Raw genomic sequence first — 23774 nt, forward strand, 5'->3', positions numbered from 1 at the left:
GAAAGCCTCATCTTTCTCCAGCAGTTTTGAGCTACTGATCTTGGTTAGCAGCCTAATTCATAACCACTATGCTACCAGTTCTAGGGAAAAGTAATACAGAAGCTTTTCTTCATTTCCAATCATTTGTGGGAGTTTTGGTCATACATATTTAAACTTAAAGATTGCCCCTGATGAAGTAGAATTTATGAGACCTTGGCTAACTTAAAATACAGCAATCTTTACCAAAATGATTAATAAAAGGGTCTGGACCCTTGCACCCTATCAATAGGCATATGCCAGAGTCTGAACCCCAGATTTAAAAGGGTGTGTGCTCTAATGCCCACCATTTTCATAACTCATTCTGTACTTCTTCGGGTTCCTCCTTCTCTATATATAGAAAATGTATACAATAAGCTGATCTAATTTACCTTTTTATATTCCTTTTATTGTTGAGGCTGTACACAGAAAAACATATATCTGCATTTACAACTCAAGCCATTTCTGCATTTACAATTCAAGCACTTAGTGTTGTGTTGTGAGAGATGTTCCTTCCCCATTAACATAACTCATTACCCCTTAAGGGTCCTATCTGATCTTTTGAGTTGTTGTTGTCAGTTTGATTCCATATAGATAGATCTTAAAAGAGCACAGTACTCAAGTCAGACATGTTTATATTGACCAGATAAGCCAAGCTACTGTTTAGTTTTAAGATGATCTCTCAGGGCTGTAGTTTCAGAGGTTCATCCCACCTTCATAACTCCAGAAAACCTAGATGCCATAATATTTTAAATTCTGTTCTGCATTATCCCTTCCTTGTGATCAGTCTGATCCCACTTATTAATGTCACTTACTAATGTTTACTCTCTGAAGTATCAGAGATTCAGTCCTTTTACAGTGGTAGGCCTGAAGGTTGATCTGAGGAGAGAGAATGGAAAACAGTCAGAGTAATCTGCCTCTACTATAATATATACACGATAGCTTAGGCAAGTTTGTTCTCAGTGAGGAGAGAGTGTAATATAAACCTTTTGTGATACCTACTGAAGGAATAAATACACTGGCAGGGTCAAATGTCAATACAAAAAATAGTTAGGTTTTAGGAACTGGACCTAAAAAGTGTCAGCATGTGGCAATGTTGCCTTGGGTCTATAGAACTTTAGTGGGAAGTTTGTATTTCCTGTTGAGTAATATCCATGTGCTTACAGCATTGCTCTCAGTTTTCAAATCCGTTTTTACAGCTAAACTATTAGCACGTTGAGAGAGAGGGAGAGTCAGCAGGATGAACCTAGGTCTTTCAGAGTGGGATCGAGTCATAATGGTTTTAAAGAATCCTTGCCTTTGAGTCGATTTTGACTTACAGCAACCATGTATAGGGTTTCTGAGACACTGCTGGTGGGTTTGAACTGCCAACCTTGTATTCAAAGTCCAGTGATGATACTACAGTGCCACATCAGGAATTGTTAGAGGATCCTACTATACTGCACTTAAGAACTCATCCCTTATAACATAGCTTTGATATGTACAATAATCCAAGTAACATTGCTTTATTTAGATGAATGATATGGTGGGTGCATTTGAAATGCATCAGTTTTATTTTTTGCTTTGACTTTTTCAGAGTTCTGCTTATTTGCTTGCTTGCTGAAAATAAGAGAGGCTAGGGAAAACCTCAGAGAGGAAATAATAGTTTTCCACAAAACTGAGCATTGGTTTTTCCCAAGAACGTTGTTAGATCAAACTAATTTTCCCGGGGATAGACATCCACAACACAAGAGAAATCGACTTAGTACTGCTAATTTCAGCCTTTTTTCAGCTGTAATAAGTTTATCTTTCTTCTAGAATTTTCTCATGTCAATGTTTTCATGCTTCCTTTCTGTTTTAATTTCTAGCTCATTATCAAATTACAGTGATTTGAGGATTGCTCCGAGAACCCCCGGAAGGTATGGATTGATGACCACACCTCAGCAAAAACACCTCTCACAGCATCCACTACGGAAACAGGGAGATGACACAGATTTTGGCACAGATCCAACTCAGGGTGAACAGACTTGTGTGACCAATGGTGTAATGGCAGCACAGAACCAGATGGAATGTGAGGAGGATAAAGTGGCTCCTCTTAGCCCAGATAGTTCTATTCAAACTTCTGAACCATTCCTTGATACTAACTTGGTGAATGGAGAGAGTGAAGAAACTGCTACAGGCCCTACAGCACCCTCAACAAATAACTGTGATGGAAATGCTTCTGACAGAAATTGCAGGACTCCTAGTATAAACCCCACGCTCACACTGGAAGAAGAAAAGGCAGACGCAGAAGCCAAAGTCCAAGAGAGGGAAAACGGAGAATGCCCTCAGAAACTGGAACAGCTGGATCAGCACCATGAGATGAAGGTAAAGCATGCGGCTGTGCCTCAGACGTAGTAGGGAGTACTACTGTTTGTTTGTAAACTCTTTAAAAAGTTGTTGTTAAGCCAATTCTGGCTCATGGCAATACCTATGCATTTCAAGTCGAACTGTACTCCACAGGGTTTTCAATGGCTATGGTAGTCTTTCAGAATTAGATTGCCAAGCCTTTTTTCCAAGGTGGCACCTCTGGGTAGATTTGAACCACCAACCTTTTGGTTCGTAGCCAAGCGCTTAACATTTGTGTCACCAAGGGATTACCTTTATTTCACAGCACATATGAAATTGATGGCTCACATCACCCATGTGACATGAGCAGTTTTCATCTACTAATAGATGCTTTCTCTAATCTCTTAAGAGAGATTTCACTTTTTCTTCTTGTGTACATTTTGTTGATCTTTCTACTGTGATTTCAAGAGTCAGAAGAACATGGAGAATTTCATGTCAGAAAACTACATGAACATGTTGTTCATACATAGAAAGAAAATGTTATTTGGTGCTCTTAATGTCAGAGTTAATCTCTAATATTTATGGAAGAAAGTGTATAGTCTCTGCTTTTTAGGAGTTTCTCATTCAGTAACGAAATAGTAGATATGGAAGAGCTAACTTGAGATTTATTTTTCAGGACATGAATATGGAAGTATTTACAGATAAGTCACTGGATTAAATTTCTAACTCCAGGGATCTAATTTAATAAACTTTTCTAATATTCCATTTTATAAGGAACGACCTAACCTTGGAGCTAAAAGGCCCTTTAAAGATCATCATAGTTTAGCAGTTCATTTATAGATAAATAGTCTTGAAGAGACTGCCTTGCTGTTTGGAAGCCATAACAGCCCAGAACATTTGTGCCCTCACTCCTAGGCCAGAGTTGTGTGACTGATTCCAGAAGTCACAAACGTAAATGCCTATTGAACATGACAGCCATGGATGATATTCTAAGGAATGGTGGGACCATGGCTTAAAGAATTGGAAGTTCGTATTCTTTCTAAAGAACTTCTGAAGAAGTTTATACTCTTTCTTTCTTTTTAGAAGCTTTTTATTGCGGATTGAGTGCAGGTGTACAGACAAGATCATTAGTTTTATATTCAACAAGTCATACATTTTGTTTCATCTCAATGATTTCAATCCCTTCCACGCAACAACAGTTGGTCCTGCTTCTTCCCTATGGTTCCATTTCCATTCCTACCACCTTTCAATGAACCACCTGAATGGTATGTCTACATAAATTCTCAATTAACAAAGAGCTGATGTGCTAGTGAAATATATTCATAATTTACCTGTATTACAACAGAAACGTCTCTACAATTCTAATAAAGCCATTACATTTTTGTTCTATATTCATATCAGAATTGTTGATGTTGTGTGCTGTTGAGTCAGTTCTGATTCATAGCAATCCTGAATAGGGTTTCCAAGAGTGGCTGGTAGGTTTGAATTGCCCACTGTGTAGTTATCAATCCAGTGCTTATCCTACAGTGCCATACCAGGACTCCATATCAGTATTGTGTTATTATGTGCTGTTGAGTAAGTTTTGACTCATAGCAACCATATATAGGGTTGCAGAAGACTGGCTAACGAGTTTGAACTGACAAACTGATGACCTTGCAGTTCAAACTAACCTTGTGGTCCAGTGCTTTTCCTATGTTGTTGTTAAGTGCCATCAAGTTGGTTCCGACTCATAGTGACCCTGTGTAGGATTTCTGAGGAGCGGCTGGTGAGTTTGAATCACTGACCTTGCAGTCTAGTGCATTAACCCACACCGCCACACCAGGACTCCTGTAGTCCTCTGAAAATATTAATAAGCATAATTTTTATAAAATATATGTGGTTTCTTGGATCAATGGTACACTATGACCATCTTCATAAATTTCCTTAGAATAGGAAGTGTTTACAGCCCTGAAGATAAAGCAAAAAGTTTCTAGTACTCAATCTTCTTATATCCATTCTAAGTAGCAATCTATGTAAAAGGGTTGAGAATTGAAAATTCACCCAGTGTAGGGAAATTTGTAAATGACAAATCCAACTCCTAAATCAAAACACTCATAGTAAAATATTACAATGAAACGTGATTGCTTGATGTACTTAGAGGCCCTCCAATCGTACAATTATCATTGCCCAAAAACAATCCAAAATAAAAAGAACCAATGGTTTATTTTCTACTAGGTAGTGAATTCATTTTAAATTTTATTCAAGAAAGTGTCTCAAGCAGGGAAAGTTTATAAGGAAGTGGGCGGGAGAAAGTGAGTCATACTTGTTAACAGCACAAAACATTAAAGAAACAGGACATTGCAAAGTGAATCTCTTTATGTCTCGATACAGTCATAGATCTTAGTGTCTTTGTGCTTGAACCATGCTGTATGGAACAGAAGGGTAAAATCAAACTCAAGACTCTGTCCTTTGATGGTTGGAATGCTGCCACCAGCAAGTATTTATAAAACAGTAAGAGCTGTTCATATTTTAAGGGAAATACTTAAATTGATGTTTTACTTGTTTTTGCAGTATATTGTTATGTGTACATTTTATTTATGTGTGTATTTGGTTTAGTTGCGATTTCATAGGACTTTTCTGTTCACCTGGAAAATGCCTGTCCCTGAGGTAGGCATTTAAGCAGGGAATGGCACATGCTATTTGTGGGAAGAAAAATGAAATTGTTTCTGCAGAGCTTTTGATCTAAACACCCCATTTCTTACTCATCTAAAAAATAATATTAGGATTGAAATTCTACATGGTGACATGTGTATGTAGCTTAACATATGTTTGAGCAACATCCAGTCACCTCTACATCTAGGGGCCAGGGAACCCAGGTGTCAGAGTGCCAGGATGCCAGACCCTCATCTTGAGGTCAAAGCCCCACTTTCTGCCCAGTGCAGTATAGAAGGCACCTAGTCTACAATGATGAGAACCTAGTCCTAAAGTCCCAACCGGAGGCTCGGCGAATCTGGTCCCCACATTTTGCCTGATTTGATCCCACAGGATACCAGTAGATGGGTGTTCACCCCTTGTGCCTCAGTCTTGGCTTAGGCACCTTTGGCCTCCTTGCCCGACACCATTCCTTGCTGGGCAGGTTCTCACAGGCAAGCTGGCCTTCCCTGAAGTTGGCTTATCAGAGAGAGCTGTCCCCTGGCCAGAGAGCTCGAGAGTGCGATATGCCCAAGACAGGTTATTGCACAACTTCCAAATCACATAATGTCCTCTTTCACAGAATGTATTGTGGACATTAAGCAAAGCATACCAGTAATGTGTCCTTTTGCTTTTGCAAAATGTTAAAATGTATGCTAGTAGCATATAGTGGGCCCGACTATTAACTAGGAAGCAGGAAACCTTAATTCTGCTTCTAGCTTGTTTACTACTTAGCTGTGTGACCTCAAACAAGTCACTTAAATTCTTTGTAACTTTAGTTTCCTAAAATAAAGGATTTAAACTAACTAGAATCGTAAAAATGAGCTCTGGTAGCGTAGTAGTTATGAGTCAGGTTGCTAACCTCAAGGTCAACAGTTCAAAACTACCAGCTGTTCCACAGGAGAAAAATGAGGCTTTCTCCTCCCGGAAAGATTTACAGCCTCGGAAACCCTGTACAGGCTTGCTATGAGTCAGAACTGGCTCTACGGCACACTGTTGCCACCATAATCTTAAAGTCCTTTTTAGTGACAGTATAATTAATAATTCTCTTCTGTTAGATGTGGGTATGTTCCTTTGTTAGCATAGCCCTCAAGATTATCAGCTGCTACTTAATAGAATAATACATACTAGAACATAGTAGAATATTTCTGTTTTACTATGTAGACAACTGAAAATGTTAATCTGTATCTCAGTGTAAAGATTTATAACAGAAAAATATTTTCATTGTAAACCAGTATTGGATTTAATAGACATTTCCTGAATGCCTACCAAAAAGAAGGGAGAATAAGGAGGCAGAAAAGAATTACAAAGATAGTTTATAAAGAATAGATATTAAAAATAAATTTGGTAATTGAGACAGTCTGTTTGTATAACTGTTTCACTGATATACATACAGATTTTGATCAAGAATCTCTTTTTTCTAACCTCAAATGTGAAGGTATAGATTACTGTTATTTTTAACTATGCAAAAGGTAAAGAATACTTACCTCACTGAAGTATTGACTCTACCATATTCTAATAAAGCTACACTTCTCTAATGTTTAAACTCTCTACAGGATCTTGAATATAATGAGACACCTCAAAGTCACTATATATTTTATAAAGAACAAAAACCTTAGAACTAAGCGAAAACTGTTAGCAGTCACCCACAGATGTTGCCTTAACAAGATCTTTAAACTAAGATCACTCATGGATTACAGGTTAAGGTATTAAAATCTGCTATCGGGGAGATGCTCTGGTAGCGTAGTGGTTACGAATCGGGCTGCGAACCTTAAGGTCAGCGGTTCGAAACTACCAGCCACTCCGCGGGAGAAAGATGAAGCTCTCTACTCCCGTAAAGATTCACACCCTCAGAAAGCCTGTACAGGGTCGCTATGGGTCGGACCCGACTCGATGGCACTTAACAACAACAATAACAACATCGGGGAGATGCTGTTAAAAGGAAACACATTAAACGCCATAAATTACAGGGAAGGAAGAGGAAAAGGTATAGTGTGTCCTTGTTGTTGTTGTTAAGTGCCGTCGAGTCGGTTCCGACCCATAACGACCCTGTACAGGGTTTCCGAGGGTGTAAATCCTTACGGGAGTAGAAAGCCTCATCTTTCTCCCGCAGAGCGGCTGGTAGTTTCAAACCACTGACCTTAAGGTTCACAGCCCAATTCGTAACCACTACGCTACCAGAGCTCCAGTGTGTCCTTACAACTGTGCAAGTGTACACTGTCAAAGGCAGTAGGAGAACAGCAGTATTATCATTTCTGCTTGAAATGATGAGATTGATTCATCGTGAATAGTTTACTACTGTTGTTGTTAAGTGCTGTCAAATTGGTTCTGATTCATAGTGACCCTATATTGTGTTTCCGAGGAGCGGTTGGTGAGCTTGAACTACTAACCTTGCTGTTCAAACCAACCTTGCAGTCCAGCTCATTAACCTGCAGCGCCACATCAGGAGTAGTTTAAATGACATTAGCTATGCTTTGTTTATGAGACACACATATAGGACTCAGCACATTTTTATTGAGTTTCATTTAGATGGTTACTTTTTATCAGATTTGTGCACTTCGGTGTGCAAGCTATAGTTGTTGAGAAATACTGAGTCATTGATAACGTGTCATAAATAAACATTTTTCCTAACGGTTTTCAAGAACCTCAATAGTTTTCATCTAGGATCTACTTTAACATGTGGTATTGGTAGGTTTTCCTAAGATTTATTTAAGGCTTTTCTTCCTTTATATTCCATGCTTTAAAACAAATATAAATGTGTAGATGTGTTAGTAAGACTAAAGAGTATATAAATAATAGAAATCTTGTGTTGACAATAGAAACTAAAAGTAGTAGATATGTTAAACTCTAGTAATAGTATTAGCAGGAAAATAACCAAAGGAGATATAAAAAATTAATCTTTCATTTGATCCAAAGTTAATAAAATTATATAAGAAGGTAGCAAAGAAATGGAAAAAATATGTTTTAGAAGAAACTTAGCATATTAACAAGTAAGGTTTTGGTGAAGATAGTTCAAAAATGGTTGCAGCATTACATTGACAGAAAACTGCCAGAAATTCAAGCCAGATTCAGATGAGAATTTGCTAATGCCAAGTGGATCTTGGCTGAAAGCAGAGAATACCAAAAGGTGCTTACCTGTGTTTAATTGACAGTGCAAAGGCATTCTACTGTGTGGATCACAACAAATTATGAATAGCATTACGAAGAATAGGAATTCCAGAATACTTCATTGTACTTACATGGAACCTGTACATTGACAAGAGGCAGGTATTTAAATAGAGCAAGAGGGTATTGAATGGTTTAAAAATCAGGAAACTGGTTGTCAGGCTTGTATCCTTTCACCATGCTTTTTCTGTCATCTGCATGATGAGCAAATCTGCTGAGAAGCAGGACTATATATAGAAGAACATTGCAACAGGATTGGAAGAAGATTCATTAGAGGCCTATAATATGCAGGTAACACAACTTTGCTTGCAAAAAGCAAAGAAGACTTGAAGCGCTTGCTATGAAGACCCAATGTTACAGCTTTCAATATGGGTTACACCCCAACATAAAGAAAATCGTGGAGACACATATCATGCTAGGTAAAGTAGAGGTTCACTTAAAAAGTGGAAGAGCCTCACCAAGATGTATTGACCCAGTGGCTGCAACAATTTACCTCAAACATAGCAGCAGGCTGATTGTGAGGTTGACACAATACCGGCCAGTGTTTTATTCTGTTGTATATAAGGTTATTGTGAGTCAGAACCAACTCAACAATACTTGACAAGTAAAAAGAATGACAAGAGAATCAAATTCAGAAATCAACTGCAAATAGAAAATCAGTGCTACATGACAAGTTAACTCACTTTTCTTTTTCCTTCCACTTCACTCACTATGTTTACCATTGTGAGTCTTAAAATTATTAAATGTATTGGATGCAAGGTGAGGTATTAAAGTTTTTTTGTTTTATGAGTTAAAACATAATACTTAATTTGGAGATCCATTTCTTATAGTGGTCAGCAAGTTCTGTTTTTGTAAAGCTTTAAATTTCCGTCTTTCACTTCTTTAAAAAAGAAAAAGTGGGGCAGGGGGTAGAACAATTGTTGAGCTCTTCATAGATTGTTGTTAGTAAGTGCTTTGGAGTTGAATCTGACCCATAGCGACCCTGTACAGGGTTTGCGAGGCTGTAAATCTTTACGGGAGCAGAAAGCCTCATCTTTCTCCTGCAGAACTGCTGGTAGTTTCAAGCTGCTGACCTTAAGGTTCACAGCCCAATTCGTAACCACTATGCTACCATTAGAAGGAAAATAGTCATTTCTTATCAGTTTCTCCTCATGCCAAATCAGCTTTAGTTTCAAAAAGTAAATGGCATTACCCAGCTTGACTAGGTAGTCAGTATTTTGTTAGTATTGCCATGAAAGTTCCAACTAAAGTTGTAGAAGTTTGGGATTTTTTTCCCTCTCCTCTCTTTTTTTCCTAAATTTTTATTGTCATGAGGTTATTTAACAAAACATGTCAACCTAATGTTGTACGAGTTTTTAAACCATGTGTAAGATAATGAAAGGGCTCCTGGTGTGCCGTAGGATAAGCACTGGATAGCTAACCACATAGTCAGTGGTTCATACCCATCAGTTGCTCCTCAGAAACCCAATACAAGGTTACTATGAGTTGGAACCAACTCTATGGCACTTAACAACAACAACAAAGATAGTGGGAAAGTTGCCCTACTAAGTGAATAGTTTATAAAATTCTTGATGGCAGCTTTGATTTCTTCACTCATAGCTGAATGGTTAGCTCAGGAACTCCTTTATTTTGTGGTGAAGGACCTATACTAGTGTATATTTGAAGGATATAAGAAAGGAAAATGAAGGATCTGTACAGGTTAGTAAAAAGCTCTGGGAGCATAGTGATTACAAATAGGGCTGCAAACTGCAAGGTCAGCAGCTTGAAACTACCAGCTGTTCCACAGGAGAAAGATGAGGCTTTCTGCTCCCATAAAGATTTACAGCCTGGGAAACCCTGTACAGAGTCGCTATGAATTGGAACTGACTCCACAGCACATACTCATACTGGTTAGTATATATTTGAAAAGTATAAGAAAGAAAAATGAACAAACAACTTGAAAAAGAACTTCGTGGAGCCTAAGCATACCTCTTGTTCAATTTAAAATTTTACTTTGCCAGGCTCACACTCCCCAGTGCTGGAAATCCACAACATGACAGATCCTGATCACAAAGACTCAGTGTACTGGGGGAGAGACATATAAATATATAAGCATAATATGGAGTGATAAGAGCTTTGGAAACACAAATAAGGAAGGTCTTTGCCTGGAGAATTGCTAGTCAAGGGTCAGGGCTGCAAGAAGCCATGATAGTTGAAGTGAGCTAGAAGAATGAAGAGGAAATCACTGGATAGTCATGGATAAGGGTTATGGGTGAGAAATAGGTAAGGAGGTCATATATTAAGGCAACGGGGAAGTGTAAGCAGCTTGCAGAGGCAAAAAAGGTAAATGCTAAATTTGGGGAAGGTAGAGAGGCCAGAAGACCTAGAGATATATGTGTTAAGTGGAGGGTGAGACTTCAAAGGAAACTAAGAATGAATTGTAATGGGCTTATATGAGGAGACTTCAAAAAGTTCATGGAAAAATGGAATTAAAAGATGATGGAATTTTTCCATGAACTTCTTGAAACTCCCTCGTATGCCTAAGAAGATGGATTTTTTTTTCCTCCTTCCAAGTAATGGTAACATTTTTACTGTAGTTTCTTAGATTTAAAAAATCTTACTAAAAGTTAATGAGCTTCAAGAAGATAAGGAAAATGCAGGAAAGTATGAAGAGTAAGAGTCACCCATCATTTCATGAACCAAAGAGAGAACTGCTTTGATATTTAACTTTCTGCCTTGCTTTGTATTCTGATTTTTTAAAATTCATTCAATAGAATAAATGTATGGTCATTTTGTATCCTGTTTTGTTGGATTAAACATAGATATTTTTCCATGTTATTTTCAACTTTCCATAAGCCAAGTACTGACTGCCCTCAGAGACACTTAATGTGTGGAAGTGATGATGACACATCTGTGGGGTTAGAAAAATGAGTCAGATAAAAGGGAAAACAGATGGGGCAAAGTGAATGGTCAGGATGCAATTGCAGTGTTCCAGGTGTAAAATAATGCCTGCCTAGATGAGGCAGGGGTTATAGACCAGGAGGATAGGTTTCAGAGACCTTTGTTGACTCTTTGGATGTAGGGAATGAGTCATGTTCAACTTCTAGCTTGGGTGAATTGACACATGGTATATCATTTACTGAGTGTAAGAGAGCAGGAGAAACATACTGAGTGCAAAAATGTACATTAGATTTTAATGTGCTGAATTTGAGGGACTTCTGGGAAATCCAGATTTGAGTGCAAAATTGAATATTTTGAAGGCATTATTGTTTACTGGTTAAGGATAAAGCTTTGGAATTAAAAGAGCTGAGTTCAAGTTCCAGGTCCATCACTTCCCACCTATGTGACCTTGGACATGACACTTAACTCAAACCTCACCACTTCTAGGTTTTCTAGCATGTTAATGAAACAACTGAGGTAGGAAGACAGGAAGGAGATAGTGGTTTAGGGGGCCTGAGGGGAGGGAGTATAGTTATTAATTGGCTTAGCTTAGTGCTATTGAGTTTATGGCACTTGAAATACAGCCATTTGAAGAAGTGAGTTAAACAAATTGAAATGTATGTCTAGAGCTCAGGAAAGAGCATAAGAATGTAAGAGGATGTAAATATGAATGTGATTAGTAATGTCAAAATACACTATGTAGGAATAGGAAGAGGCCCAAGGTGTGAGCCTTAGAAAGCACAGACATAATGGAAAGGGGAACCTAATGAATTATCAGAGAGAAAAATGAAGAACAGAGATTATTGTCATGAGAACAGGCGACTTTGGCTATGGGGGTGGAAGGAGAGAGGCAAGGAGTATTAGTGAATTTTAAGGGGAAAAAACGATGCTCAGCTTTTAGACTATGAACCTAGGAGTTATCCTGGAAATCTAGGTCATACTGGGACATTATAGCTAATTAGCTTAATCGAATTAGTAAATTTATGTATAAGTCACTGCAGTGAAAATAAAGAGGAAACTTAGAGTTGAGATGGAGAAATAAGATAAATACATGAGCATTGTGTAGTCAGTTACTTAATGGCTCTTCTAACCACAGTCTGTAACTCCCACCAAACAGCATTTTGCCCTGCAGTGCCATAGGATAAGCAAGCACTCGACCTCAAGGTTGGTTTGAACCACAAGGTTGGCAGTTCAAATTCACCAGCCACTCCTTGGAAAACCCTATACAGGGTTGCTATGAGTCGAAACAGACTAGACAGCACTAAGAGAAGGCAAGAGAAGATGCTGCTGATAGGATTAGATGGGTCCATTGTGAGTAGTTCACAGAGTTCTATGTGACTGTAAAAGCCTGGAACTCTAATTGAGTTTAATATGAGTCATCTCAGAAGCAGGAAAGAGAAATCTGACTACCATTAAAGAGGAGGAGCCAGGAGTGAAGCATGAGATCCATGAGCATTGAACCTCTTCAACCCAGGGACAGAAAGCTGTTACACTGGAAGAGTGACAGAAAAGTAGCCGCAGCAGAACCAAGAACCAAAGCACAAAACAGAGTTATGGGCTTCCCAGCCCAAAGTGCAAGTAAAGCTGAGTGACTGTGGACAGGAAGCTTGCTTGCAGAGTGTGGTGCCTTGAGGCACTTAACTGGGAGGGGCTAAGTTTGAACACCCTTGTGTCTTCAGGCTGAGGCTTCTGGTAGAGTAGTGTGTCCTGTGGACATTTACAAGTACCCCTAAAAGAACTTTGTTTCATTGACTGGGCCAAGAGAGGCCTTTTTCTAGGCACCAGAGGAGAGGCTGTCCTGACTGGAACAACTCTTCCCTGAGCATTTCTGATCCCTAATTGTATATAACCTGTTTTAACTTCCCTAATAAGCCCCATTACTGTGAATGTGGTGACTAAGTTCTGTGTGGCCACTGTCATAAATTATTGAACCTAGCTCAGGAATAGAATACTGTGGGAGGAAATGTTTGGGTCATTGCTCAACATGTCATGAAATGAAGGCGGAAAGTAAACTCAAAGCCCAGTTTTGGAGTCCTGTGAGAGGACATATTTACTGCTGTAAGCATAAACAGAGAAGCCAAGGGGGAGATTCTGGACTCTACTGGCTTAGGTACCAAGGGACCACAACACAGAACTAAGTCACAGGATTGATGCTTGGTGTGTCTGTTTAGAAAGTGCCTCACTGAGGCCCATGTGACAACCTTGGGGAATGGAACTTGGAGCTTGAGTGAAGTGGAAATTAACCCACCATCATCAATTCCTTTCCAATTCACAGGGACCCTACATAGGATTTCCGAGACTATAAATCTTTACGGGAGCAGACAATCTCAGATTTCTTTGACACAGGGACTGGAGAAGGTCGAAATTAGCTATTTTGGAAACTGTGACCAAGACTTTCTGAGGGCTAGCTCAAAGGTGGTGGTAGTTGTTATGTGCCTTGGAGTTGGGTCCAACTCATAGTGACCCTGAATAGGATTTCTGAGGCTGTGAATCTTTACAAGAGCAGAAAGCCTCATCTTTCTCCCACAAGCGACTCGTAAATTCGAACAACTGCCCTCATAACCAAATATACTATCAGGGCTCCTTCAAAGGTAGTGGGACCAATCAAAAAGACTCTAGCATTGCTGAGTGGCCTGGAATTCAAGAAAGAGAAAAAATGATTTTTTTGTGTCTTACCTGCCATCAGCAAGACAGCCATGCCAATAGAACAAGGAAATCGCGGAGTCAGGAATGGGCTTTTTCATAGGAATGTTGAAATGAGGGAGCAGAATTGGCCCTTGGAGGTCATGATGTGATAAAGATCCAGTTTAATAGAACATGATTACTTTGTGAGACAAATGGGAAGGCAAAACTTTGAAAATAAAGTAGTTGTCCTAAATGACTTTAAAAAAAGAGAGAGATTCACCATAATCAGGTAGTCAGGGACACAGATTTTAGGGGCCAAACTTCCTAGGTTTGAATCCCAACTCATTTATTAGCTCTGAGGCATTGAAGAGGTCACTTAAGTCTCTCTGTGCCTCAATTTTCTCATACATAATACCTCAGAATATTGTTACAAGGAAGGGTTTACAACAACCCCTTGATCCATAATAAAATACTCAGATTTTTATTAAATAAATATAAATTCCTATTTCCTCATTTGTAAAGTAAGAAGCCTAAAATGTTTCTCAATAGAATAAAATTCAACACTCTGCCCCGTGAATGACCTAAAACATCATTTTGTTTCAATTTTAAACTGAGGTACTGCTTTGTGGAATGTACAAGTATATGTTTGCATTTGATATGTGCATGTTTTAAACTCCAAGGAATTTATCAGAAATATTTATAAATAACCTAATTGCTTTTGATGCTCTATTTAGACTTCTTGTTGTTGTTAAGTGCTGTAGAGTCTGTTCCGACCCATAGTGACACTGTATACGGTTTCCGAGGAGTAGCTGGTGAGCTTGAACCACCAACCTTGCAGTTCATATGGCTTTGCAGTCTGGTGCATTAACCCACAGCGCCACAGCAGGACTCCAGGACTTAGGATAGGTTAGTTTAGTTACTGAATGTGAATGCATCCACAGATAGGATTTTAATAATGTTTTTCTTGATGCTAGTTCTTTAATTTCTGTAAAACCCAAAGGACAGTTTAGTCTAATCTGTACTAAATTGAGTATAAGACACCAAAGTTCTTCTCTTTTTCCTACCACGTACTTCCTGTCCAATATTGTGCAACTAACCTAACTTTTCTTCTAACTGCGAACTATTTCTCCCTGCTTACCACGCTACCTCAAAAGGATATAATTTAAACCTTCATATTAAAAGCTCTCATTTGCTTATTATTCACTTTTTTTTTTCATGTTCTGCATTGGATAAATAGCCTAGAGGGCATAAATTTGGAGCAGTATTGGTGCTGGCTCCCAAGTAAACTTGGACTTTTCTCCCAAAGCTCCCTGAAAGATAGTTAACACTAAAGTAACAAACTGTTTATTCTTGTGAGTTCTTTTTTTTTTTTTTTTAGACCTGATAATAAATTTCCCACTGTGTGTAAATACTCTTTGAAACCATATGATCCTCTTTATATCATTAATACATGATCTCATTTGAATATGAAATTTGTGTTGTATTCTTTTACCTTCTGATTTTCTTGTTCTCCAAATCCAGAGTTACTTCTCTTAGCACAAGAGACAGCAGCAGAGCAAGAACTTTTTTTTTAAGACCTGGCTACCTGGGTTTTCATCCTAGCTCAGTTGCTCACCATAGTTTTACAGAAATAATGCACATGCTCTATTGTTTTGCATACTGCACAGACCCAACACATTATTTTCATAAGGGCCGACTTTGAGGTTAGTAGTCTAGTGCTTATCCTATAGTGCCACACCAGGAGAAAGATTATGGAGAGGGAAAAAGCTTTTAGTCTAATATAATGCAATCACCCCTGTGATGTGATCCTGTGTGATCAGCCACGATCTGATGTACCTAGGTATTGTAAATCCTCTCTGCTTTGATGTTAAAGAGGTCAGATGCAATCTACAGGATTAGGTTTTATCTTGAGTCAATCTCTGTTGAGATATAAAAGGAGAGAAAGTGAGCAGAGATGAAGGGACCCATACCATCAAGAAAGAAGAGCTGGGCATGGAATGCATCATTTGAAACTGGGGTCGCTGCAGTGTGAAACTTCTAGATCCAGGGAAAAGTTGATGCTAAAACTTATGGAAATCTTCAAGGAATGTTGGGCCTGCAGATGCTGAAAGGAAACAAGGACCTTTCCCCAGAGCCGACAAAGAGAAAGCCTTTCCATAGAGCTAGCACTCTGAATTTGAACTTCTAGCCTCCTAATCTGTGAGAGAATAAATTTTTCGTTGTTAAAGCCATCCACTTGTGATATTTCTGTTACAGCAGCAATATATGATCAAGAACCAGTGGTACTGAATGAAGAAATCCAAGGTGCTCTGAGGACATTGGCAAAGAACAAGGCTCTGGGATTTGATTGAGTACAACTTGAAATGTGGTATGGTGCTGTAGGATAAAGCACTGGACCACTAAGTTAATTTAAATCATAAGGTCAGTGGTTCAAATTCACCAGCAGCTCCTCAGGAACCCTAAGCAGGTTCACTATGAGTTGGAACTGACATGCAGCACTTCGCTTTGAGTCAGCTCCGACTCACACGACCCTGTGTAGGGTTTCCAGGGAGCGGCGGATGTATTTCAATGGCTGTCCTTGCCATTAGCAGTCTAGTACTTATCTTACAGGAAGGACTCCCAAAACTCTTTGTTATGCAGCATTTCAGAAATTGTTTTGTAAATTATGTAGGCCTATTAGATGCCCTAGGAGCTCTGGTAGCTTAGTGGTTACGAATCGAGCTACAAACCACAAGGTCAGCAGTTCAAAACTACCAGCTGTTCCGCGGGAGAAAGATGAAGCATTCAGCTCCCGTAAAACGGTATAGGGTCTCTATGAGTCGGAACCAACTCCATGGCACATAACAACAACAATATGAAAATGTTAACTTTTAATCACATTTGTAGGATAAAGGTATAAGACATGGTCAAGAAGCCATGGATTGAATTTGGTAGTATACCAGTAATTGACAAAGAAACTATTGAAACTATGCATTTGCTCTGAAGCTGTTAGCAGCTCCTCAGCACATAGCCACCACCATTGGATGCACTGGTCTGCAAGGTTGGTTTGAACTGCAAGGTCAGCAGTTCAAACTCATCAGCTGCTCCTATACAGGGTTGCTATGAGTTGGAACCAACTTGATGGCACTTAACAACAACAACAATTTAGATGTAACATAGTAACAGCAGTATGTATGAGATGAAGCATGTATTTCTCAAGTGTAGCTCATGATTTTTAGTAAATAACTTTTTAAATTTGTTGTTGTTGTTGTGTGCTGTGGAGTCGGTTCTGACTCATAGTGACCCTGTACAGGGTTTCTGAGGCTGTAAATCTTTACAGAAGCAGAAAGCCTCATCTTTCTCCCATGGAACAGCTGGTAGTTTCGAACTGCTGACCTTGCGGTTCACAGCCCAATTCATAACCACTATGCTACCAGAGTTGGGAGTCGTTAATATCATCATGTCAAAATGACTAGGTTTTATATATCTTAATAATTACCACTTAATAATTATAATAATTATCATTACTATAAGGATTAAACTGGTCAATTTATATAAAATATTTGTACCAGTGTCTGACATATAATAAATAAACAATGGACACGTGTTAGCTATTCTTATTAAGCTAATAGTAGTTTTAAAGTAAGATTCCATGTGTTCATGATTTCTTCTTAACTACTACAAAATCCCTGCTAATTTTTGTTCAAAACTCTTTGCAACTGAGTGATTAAACCTTTATAAATCAGCAAGTTTACTTTTGCTTATCTTGTGTTGGCTTTGGTAAAGTCAGGGACCTAATGTGCAAAAGACATCTGTGTGGAAGAACATAGCTTTTGCTAATAACTTCTGGCATCCCCTTGGATTTTGCAAGATGTGACCAGGTAATTCACAGTTCTCCAAATTCAGCTAAAAAAATGTCCTTTGCACTCAGTAAAAGATTGTTTCCTATAAGCTTCATGTTTAGATTGTGGAGGATTGTGGGAGACTTCAGGGGTGACTTCATTTGTATAGCAATAATTGACTGTATGACTTACTAGTTAATAACTTATCTTGGCTTATAAAAGACATGTTATCTCATCCTGGCACAAGTTCTGCTGGTTTGTTTTCATAAATGGTATCTGTCAGAACTAGAATCAGAACATATAATAGAGCATGAGTAAGCTAAAAAGATACGTCACCACTATTGGCGCTGTAGGATAAGCACTGAACCACAAGGTCTGTTTGAATGGCAAGATCAGCAGTTCCAACTCACCAGCTAGTCCTGGGAAACCCTATGGAGCATCGTCGCTCTGAGTCAGAACTGACTTGACAAAACTTAAACAACAACAAAGGCTTGAAAGGAATAAACTAACAACAACATGGGTAAATCTCAAATACATCTGGCTAAGTGAAACAAGTCAGACTCAAATAGTGCATGCTGTATGATTCCATATACATGGCATTCAGGTCATGGCCAAACTCTGGTTACCACAGTTGGCAGTGGAAGTCTTTGGGCTTGATTGTGGTGGTGATTACACAGTTGTTTGCGTTTGTCAAAATTCTCAGAACTATAAGCACTGGACTGCGAGCCACAAGGTCAGCTGTTCAAACCCACCATCTACTTCTTGGAAACCCTATCCAGGGTCACTATGAGTCAGAACTGACTGGACAGCACACAACAACAACAATATACCAAAAGGGTGAATTTTACTGTTTGTAAACTATGTAAACTCAGTAACTCTGCCTTAAAAACACTAAGTGCTTGTAAGTGTTAATGCAGGCCAGTATTTCCTATGAGTATAAAGGATAGCATGCTAAACTATTCTGCTGAAATATTAATAGATTTCTTATGGATTTTTAGGCATTGGGTTCACTTGATACAGGTTTGATGATATTTTTATTTCAATAGATATTTGACTTTTACCTCTTGGTCCTCTATAAGTAGTACATTTAAAACCTAGAAATTATTTATATGTTTTTCAGCTTCTTGGAATATATTGCCTATGTTTCATAGTTTTCTACATCAAGAGCTTTAGGCTACATATAACATATAATCTGACTCAGCCTGATTTATGCAATAAGGGATTTTATTGACTCTCCACAATCTTAACTTTATTCTGGGTTATGAGATGCCCTCACAAAGCACTCAGGCCTACATGTACTCGCATTCATCTGATACATCTGAGAGCTCTTTTCCATTACTCTCCCTGAAGAGTAGGGGGGCCTACCTTTGCAGAGGTACCAGTGTATAGATTCCCTCAAGTGTCATTGACTCATATTGAACAAGTCACTGTGACAGATGAGATGGGTACTCTGAAACTCAGACCATTCAGAGCTCTCACTTAGAAATGTGAAAGAGATCAGTTTCCCCAAAGAAAATGCCTTTGGGGAAGTGGCAGGATAAATACACCAACCAAATCTGGAGACTGTTGAGAAATAGGAAGAAAAGAATGCCAGGTAGACAACCAGCAATGCCAGTGTTTTACCCTGAGTTTATTAAGCTAAACCAAAACCTTAATTAATAGTAGAATTTGATGACCACATGTTCTAATTCCAATATTTCTGAGATTGTAAATTACATAAACATTATATTACTTTATGAACTCCTAGTGTGACACTATAGGATAAGCACTGGACTGCGAGCCACATGGTCAGCGATTCAAACCCACCAGCTAGCTGTTTCTTGGAAACCCAGTACAGGGTTGCTATGAGTCAGTCAACTTGATGGCACTTAACAACAATAATATTACTTTATATAAAGATTTTACATAACTCCTCTGTTGCTGCTAAATGCAAAATAGGCCACTTTCCATGTTAGAATAGATGTATCTCCTATGTGTGGAACACAGTGTAGCATTCATACAGCTCAATACCATTTTGTTCATAGTTTAATATAGCATTCACTCAAATTGTATGCTGATTTAAATGATGCTTTGCATCTGCTTTGCTCTAGAGGTCTTTACTAAACCATTGTTGTTTCATACTCTTCTAGAGTGATAAAAGTAACTAAATAACTTTTCAGCAAAATAACTAAATAGAAATTTCTCAATTTATAAAAAAAATTATGTATGAACTATAAAATGCTTTCTAATAGAAATAAGCAAGGCCAAGGTCTTTACATAGTTGAAGAAGGCTACTTAGAGATGGAATGAAAGAGTCATCAGGTCATTAAAAAAAAAAAAAGTAAGCCTTGGACACCTAGAGAGATACTTCAGGAGCATATGTCCTGCAGGAAGCATGGAAAGAAGAAAGATTTGGGGATGGCCAGTGACATGTTTGGATAAAGGTAGACAGAACAGTGATGAGGAAAGGTGTCTGTAAAGATACAATGAAAGAGTCATTTGAGAAAATGAGTAGAGATGAGCTTAGAACAACTCTCAATGCTGCTTTGAGTCTGGACTTGATCCTGTCAGTGTGAGGGTGAACTATTGAAAGTTTTTGTTTCTAGTAGAATAATATGTGCAAAGCAGAGTTTTAGAGTGATTTATCATGTAGCAATATGTAAGGTGGGTTGAAGTCAGAAAATAATTGAATCAAGATTAACTCCAGGCAGTCCCCAGAGTACAGACGTTCAGCTACGTGTGATACATAGTTATGTACCAACCTTATAAAAATTGAGGGTACATACAATGGTTTGTAAGCATGGATGGTGATACTTCGTGACATGCATCAAAACATCTTTGTTATTATTGTATTACTATGGAGAAAAGATTGAAGTTGTCAAGGACTTCATTCTTCTTGGATCAACTATCAATACTCATGGAAGCAGCAGTCAAGAGATCAGACGATGTATTGCATTGGGCAAATCTGCTGCACAGGAACTTTATTTAAAGTGTTGAAGAGCAGAGGTCAGCTTGAGGACTAAGGTGCGCCTGACCCAAGCCATGGTATTTTCAATAACCTCATGTGGATGCAAAAGCTGGACAGTGAATAAGGAAGATCATAGAAGAATTGATGCCTTTGAGTTGTGGTGTTGAAGGAGAATACTAAAAGTGCCATGGACTGCCAAAAGAACCAATAGATTTGTTTTGGAAGAAGTGCAGCCAGAGTGCTCCTTGGAGGCCAAAATGGCTAAGCTTCGTGTCTCATACTTTGGACATATTGTCAGGAGGGAACAGTTGCTGGAGAAGGATGTCATGCTGGGTAAAATGGAGGGTCAGAGAAAAAGAGGGAGACCCCAATGAGATTGATCAACCAGGTGGCATCATTGATGGTGTCAAGTGTGGCAGCAGTAGTGAGGTTGGGCCAGGATCGGACATTGTTTCGTTCTTCTGTGCATGGGGTCGCTATGAGTCGGTTCCGACTCGATGGCACCTGACAACAACAACAACTGTGTTGAAGTTGTTTTAGTGTATCTATAAGTATTTCTTTAATTTTTTTAAATTTCAAATAAAGGTACTTTTAATTTCAAATAAAGTCAAATAGTATTGCTATTAGAATTCCCTGGGTTTATTCCAAACATGAGTTTAGACATGTCTCTGCGATCAGTAGAAGACAGCAGGTAAATAACACACTTGTCTTGTGAGGATGCTCTTCAAGTGTAGTCTTGACAGATTTTTTTGAAGGACACAGGACAATCATGGGGACTTATTAAGAAGTTTTGAGAAAACCAAAGATTGCATTGATGAGAAAAAGACCAGAGAAGTTGCACTGCAGTATTTTTCTTATCACAACGTTGCTGCACCTGGTCGTTCTTCGTGGGTAACAAGGATGATCCCACAAGAATTTCACTAGGAAACCTTAACCCATCTGCCTTCCAGCTCTGATTTTTCCCCTTCAGACTTCTTTTTGTTCTTCAAACTCAAAGAGCATTGGAAATGAACACAGTTTGAGTCCCTTGAGGATGCTAAAGCTGCTATTTAAGCATGGTATAAATCAAAGAACACAGAATTCTTCAGGGAAGAATTAGAGAGTTGGAAACACTGCCTTCAGAAGTGTAGAGATATAGATGGAAGATATGTTGAGAAGCAATAGTTTCACATTTTGATATTTTTTGTTGAGGTTTCTAGATTTTGTAACAATGCATTTTTACTCATCTTCATATATTATCTACTAAGACAAACATTTGACTGGCATTAAATCCAAACTATATAGTTGTTCCAGTTTACATATAAATTCAACTCAAAGATGGATTTAGGAATGGAACTCATTCATAATCTTAGGATTGGCTGTATTGATTGGCCCGGTCTTCAGATGATTTGCGCAAAACTCTGACTGTGATAAAAACTTAAAGGATGAATGCTACAGACACAATTCGTAGGGCTTGACAGCTGATAGAATTTTATGGTTAGGGAACCATGTTTAAATTGATTCAAGATTCCAAAAGGAATAACTAGAAAGGGTTGGAACCTTTACCAATAAGGGAAAGTCAGAAGAGGGAAGTAGAAGTTTGGCAGAAAAGATGAGTTTCATCTTGTCTTGACAGCATGCCAAAATGGTTTTCAGGTATGTGAGACTGTAACTCATTGACTCATGCATTCAGCAATATTTTATTGAATATCAATGTTGTATTAGTAGTGGCAGAAGATTGAGTTAGCAAGGGAATACTTGGTATCCTCAAGGAGCTAATAGGGTTATAAAAGCATGCTTAAGAGTTGTGTAAATAAATATGGCTGAAATAAAATGTTTTGGATTTAATTTGAAATAATATGAGTGGAGGTACAGATGAAACAAGATTAGCAAAAGTTTAATAGTTGTTGAATCTCGTGATAGATACATGGGTTTCATTTTTACTATCTCCCTAATTATATATATACACACACACAATTTTAATAGGAGTATGGCATAGAGCTAATCATGATATGAGATGTTTCAGAGGGCGATGAAATCAAATCTGAAGAGTATCCTGCAAGAGGTAGGAGAAAGAGAGGAAAGTATAGTGTTCAGGAACTTAAAAAAATAAAAACAAAATTGGGTAAACAGCAGTGTGAAGCACTCCAGAGATCAAAGAAGTTGCATATTTTTCATTTCTAATTTTTTTCATTTCATTTCTGGTTGGAAGTTCTTTGATGAGTGTTCAAAATTGGGTACCTCAGAAGCTTAAGACATTGTTTTGATCAAAACATTTAAAGAGATGTTTATTACCTGAGAATTACTGTGCAAGCTTTCTTTCCTAACATGTGATTATCTGTTCTATTTTTAGGAAACTAATGAGCAAAAACTTCACAAAATAGCCAATGAACTTTTGCTTACAGAAAGAGCTTATGTCAACCGGCTTGACCTATTAGATCAGGTAATATTTTTCCGTTGCAATAATTTTATTGTGTTTGGCATTGTAAATCATCTTAACTTAGTAGAACTTTTTAGAAATTGCAATAAGGGCCTACTTCCTTAAGGAAATCTTGAGCACTGTTAACTTCATCAGTATACTTATACAAAATAATTCACAAAGAGCAAAGAGTTCTTTGTGTACCAGTCACAAAATACCTTCTAATCTGTGTTCTTCAGTATTAAACACTAGTCTATTTCTTGACCTTTTACAGTAATCCTAGGGCCATATTGCCATTAGGAGTCCTGGTCTGGTATTGTAGTATAAGCACTGGGCTTCTAACCACCAGGTTGGCAGTTCAAACACATCAGCCACTCCTTAGAAACCCTACACAGGGTCTCTGTGAGTCAGAAGCAACTCAGTGGCACTTAACAACAGTATGTGTCATTAAAGAAGAGATTAATGATTCTAATATTAACATGAATACATCATTGATTCTTTGGTCTCCTTTACTATGAGTGACCTCAACTGATGCAATCATAGAACCAGAAGGTGAGGTCACTTATTCAATCTTATATGAAAGTTTTAATACAGTGCCTGGTGTAAAATGCCCAGTCAGTATTTGTTGAATGTTGTTGACTACATGAATCTACTTTCTCACAGTGTATGTTTCATCATGGTGGCGCCTCCACTATTGTGTTAAATATGCATTTAGGAGTTTTAAAAACAAAGGTATCATTAGAATAACTTAAAAACTAAGTAAATTTATTCCTTTTATCAGTGATTAGAAGAGAATGATTGATAGATTGCTAACACAGATTCCTCTTATTAGAAGAGAAAGTTGCCCAGTGTGCATGTTAGTTGTAAGAATAGTCCCTCTTGTGCTTGGGACATTGGAACTTCATGA

The 23774-nt window shown here is 38.2% G+C and overlaps 1 protein-coding gene across 1 annotated transcript in view; it reads left to right on the forward strand.

Annotated features, from left to right (window-relative positions):
- FGD4 (FYVE, RhoGEF and PH domain containing 4) overlaps positions 1 to 23774 on the forward strand; it is an 84582-nt gene that overhangs the window by 16034 nt on the left and 44774 nt on the right. The window contains exons 3-4 of the mRNA XM_006874756.1: positions 1863 to 2361; positions 22802 to 22891. Of these exons, the coding sequence (XP_006874818.1) occupies positions 1863 to 2361; positions 22802 to 22891 (589 nt within the window). The remainder of the gene's footprint in view (positions 1 to 1862; positions 2362 to 22801; positions 22892 to 23774) is intronic.

The sequence above is a fragment of the Chrysochloris asiatica genome, unplaced genomic scaffold, assembly GCF_000296735.1.
Source record: "Chrysochloris asiatica unplaced genomic scaffold, ChrAsi1.0 scaffold00299, whole genome shotgun sequence".
In the NCBI taxonomy this organism is placed as follows: Eukaryota; Metazoa; Chordata; class Mammalia; order Afrosoricida; family Chrysochloridae; genus Chrysochloris; species Chrysochloris asiatica.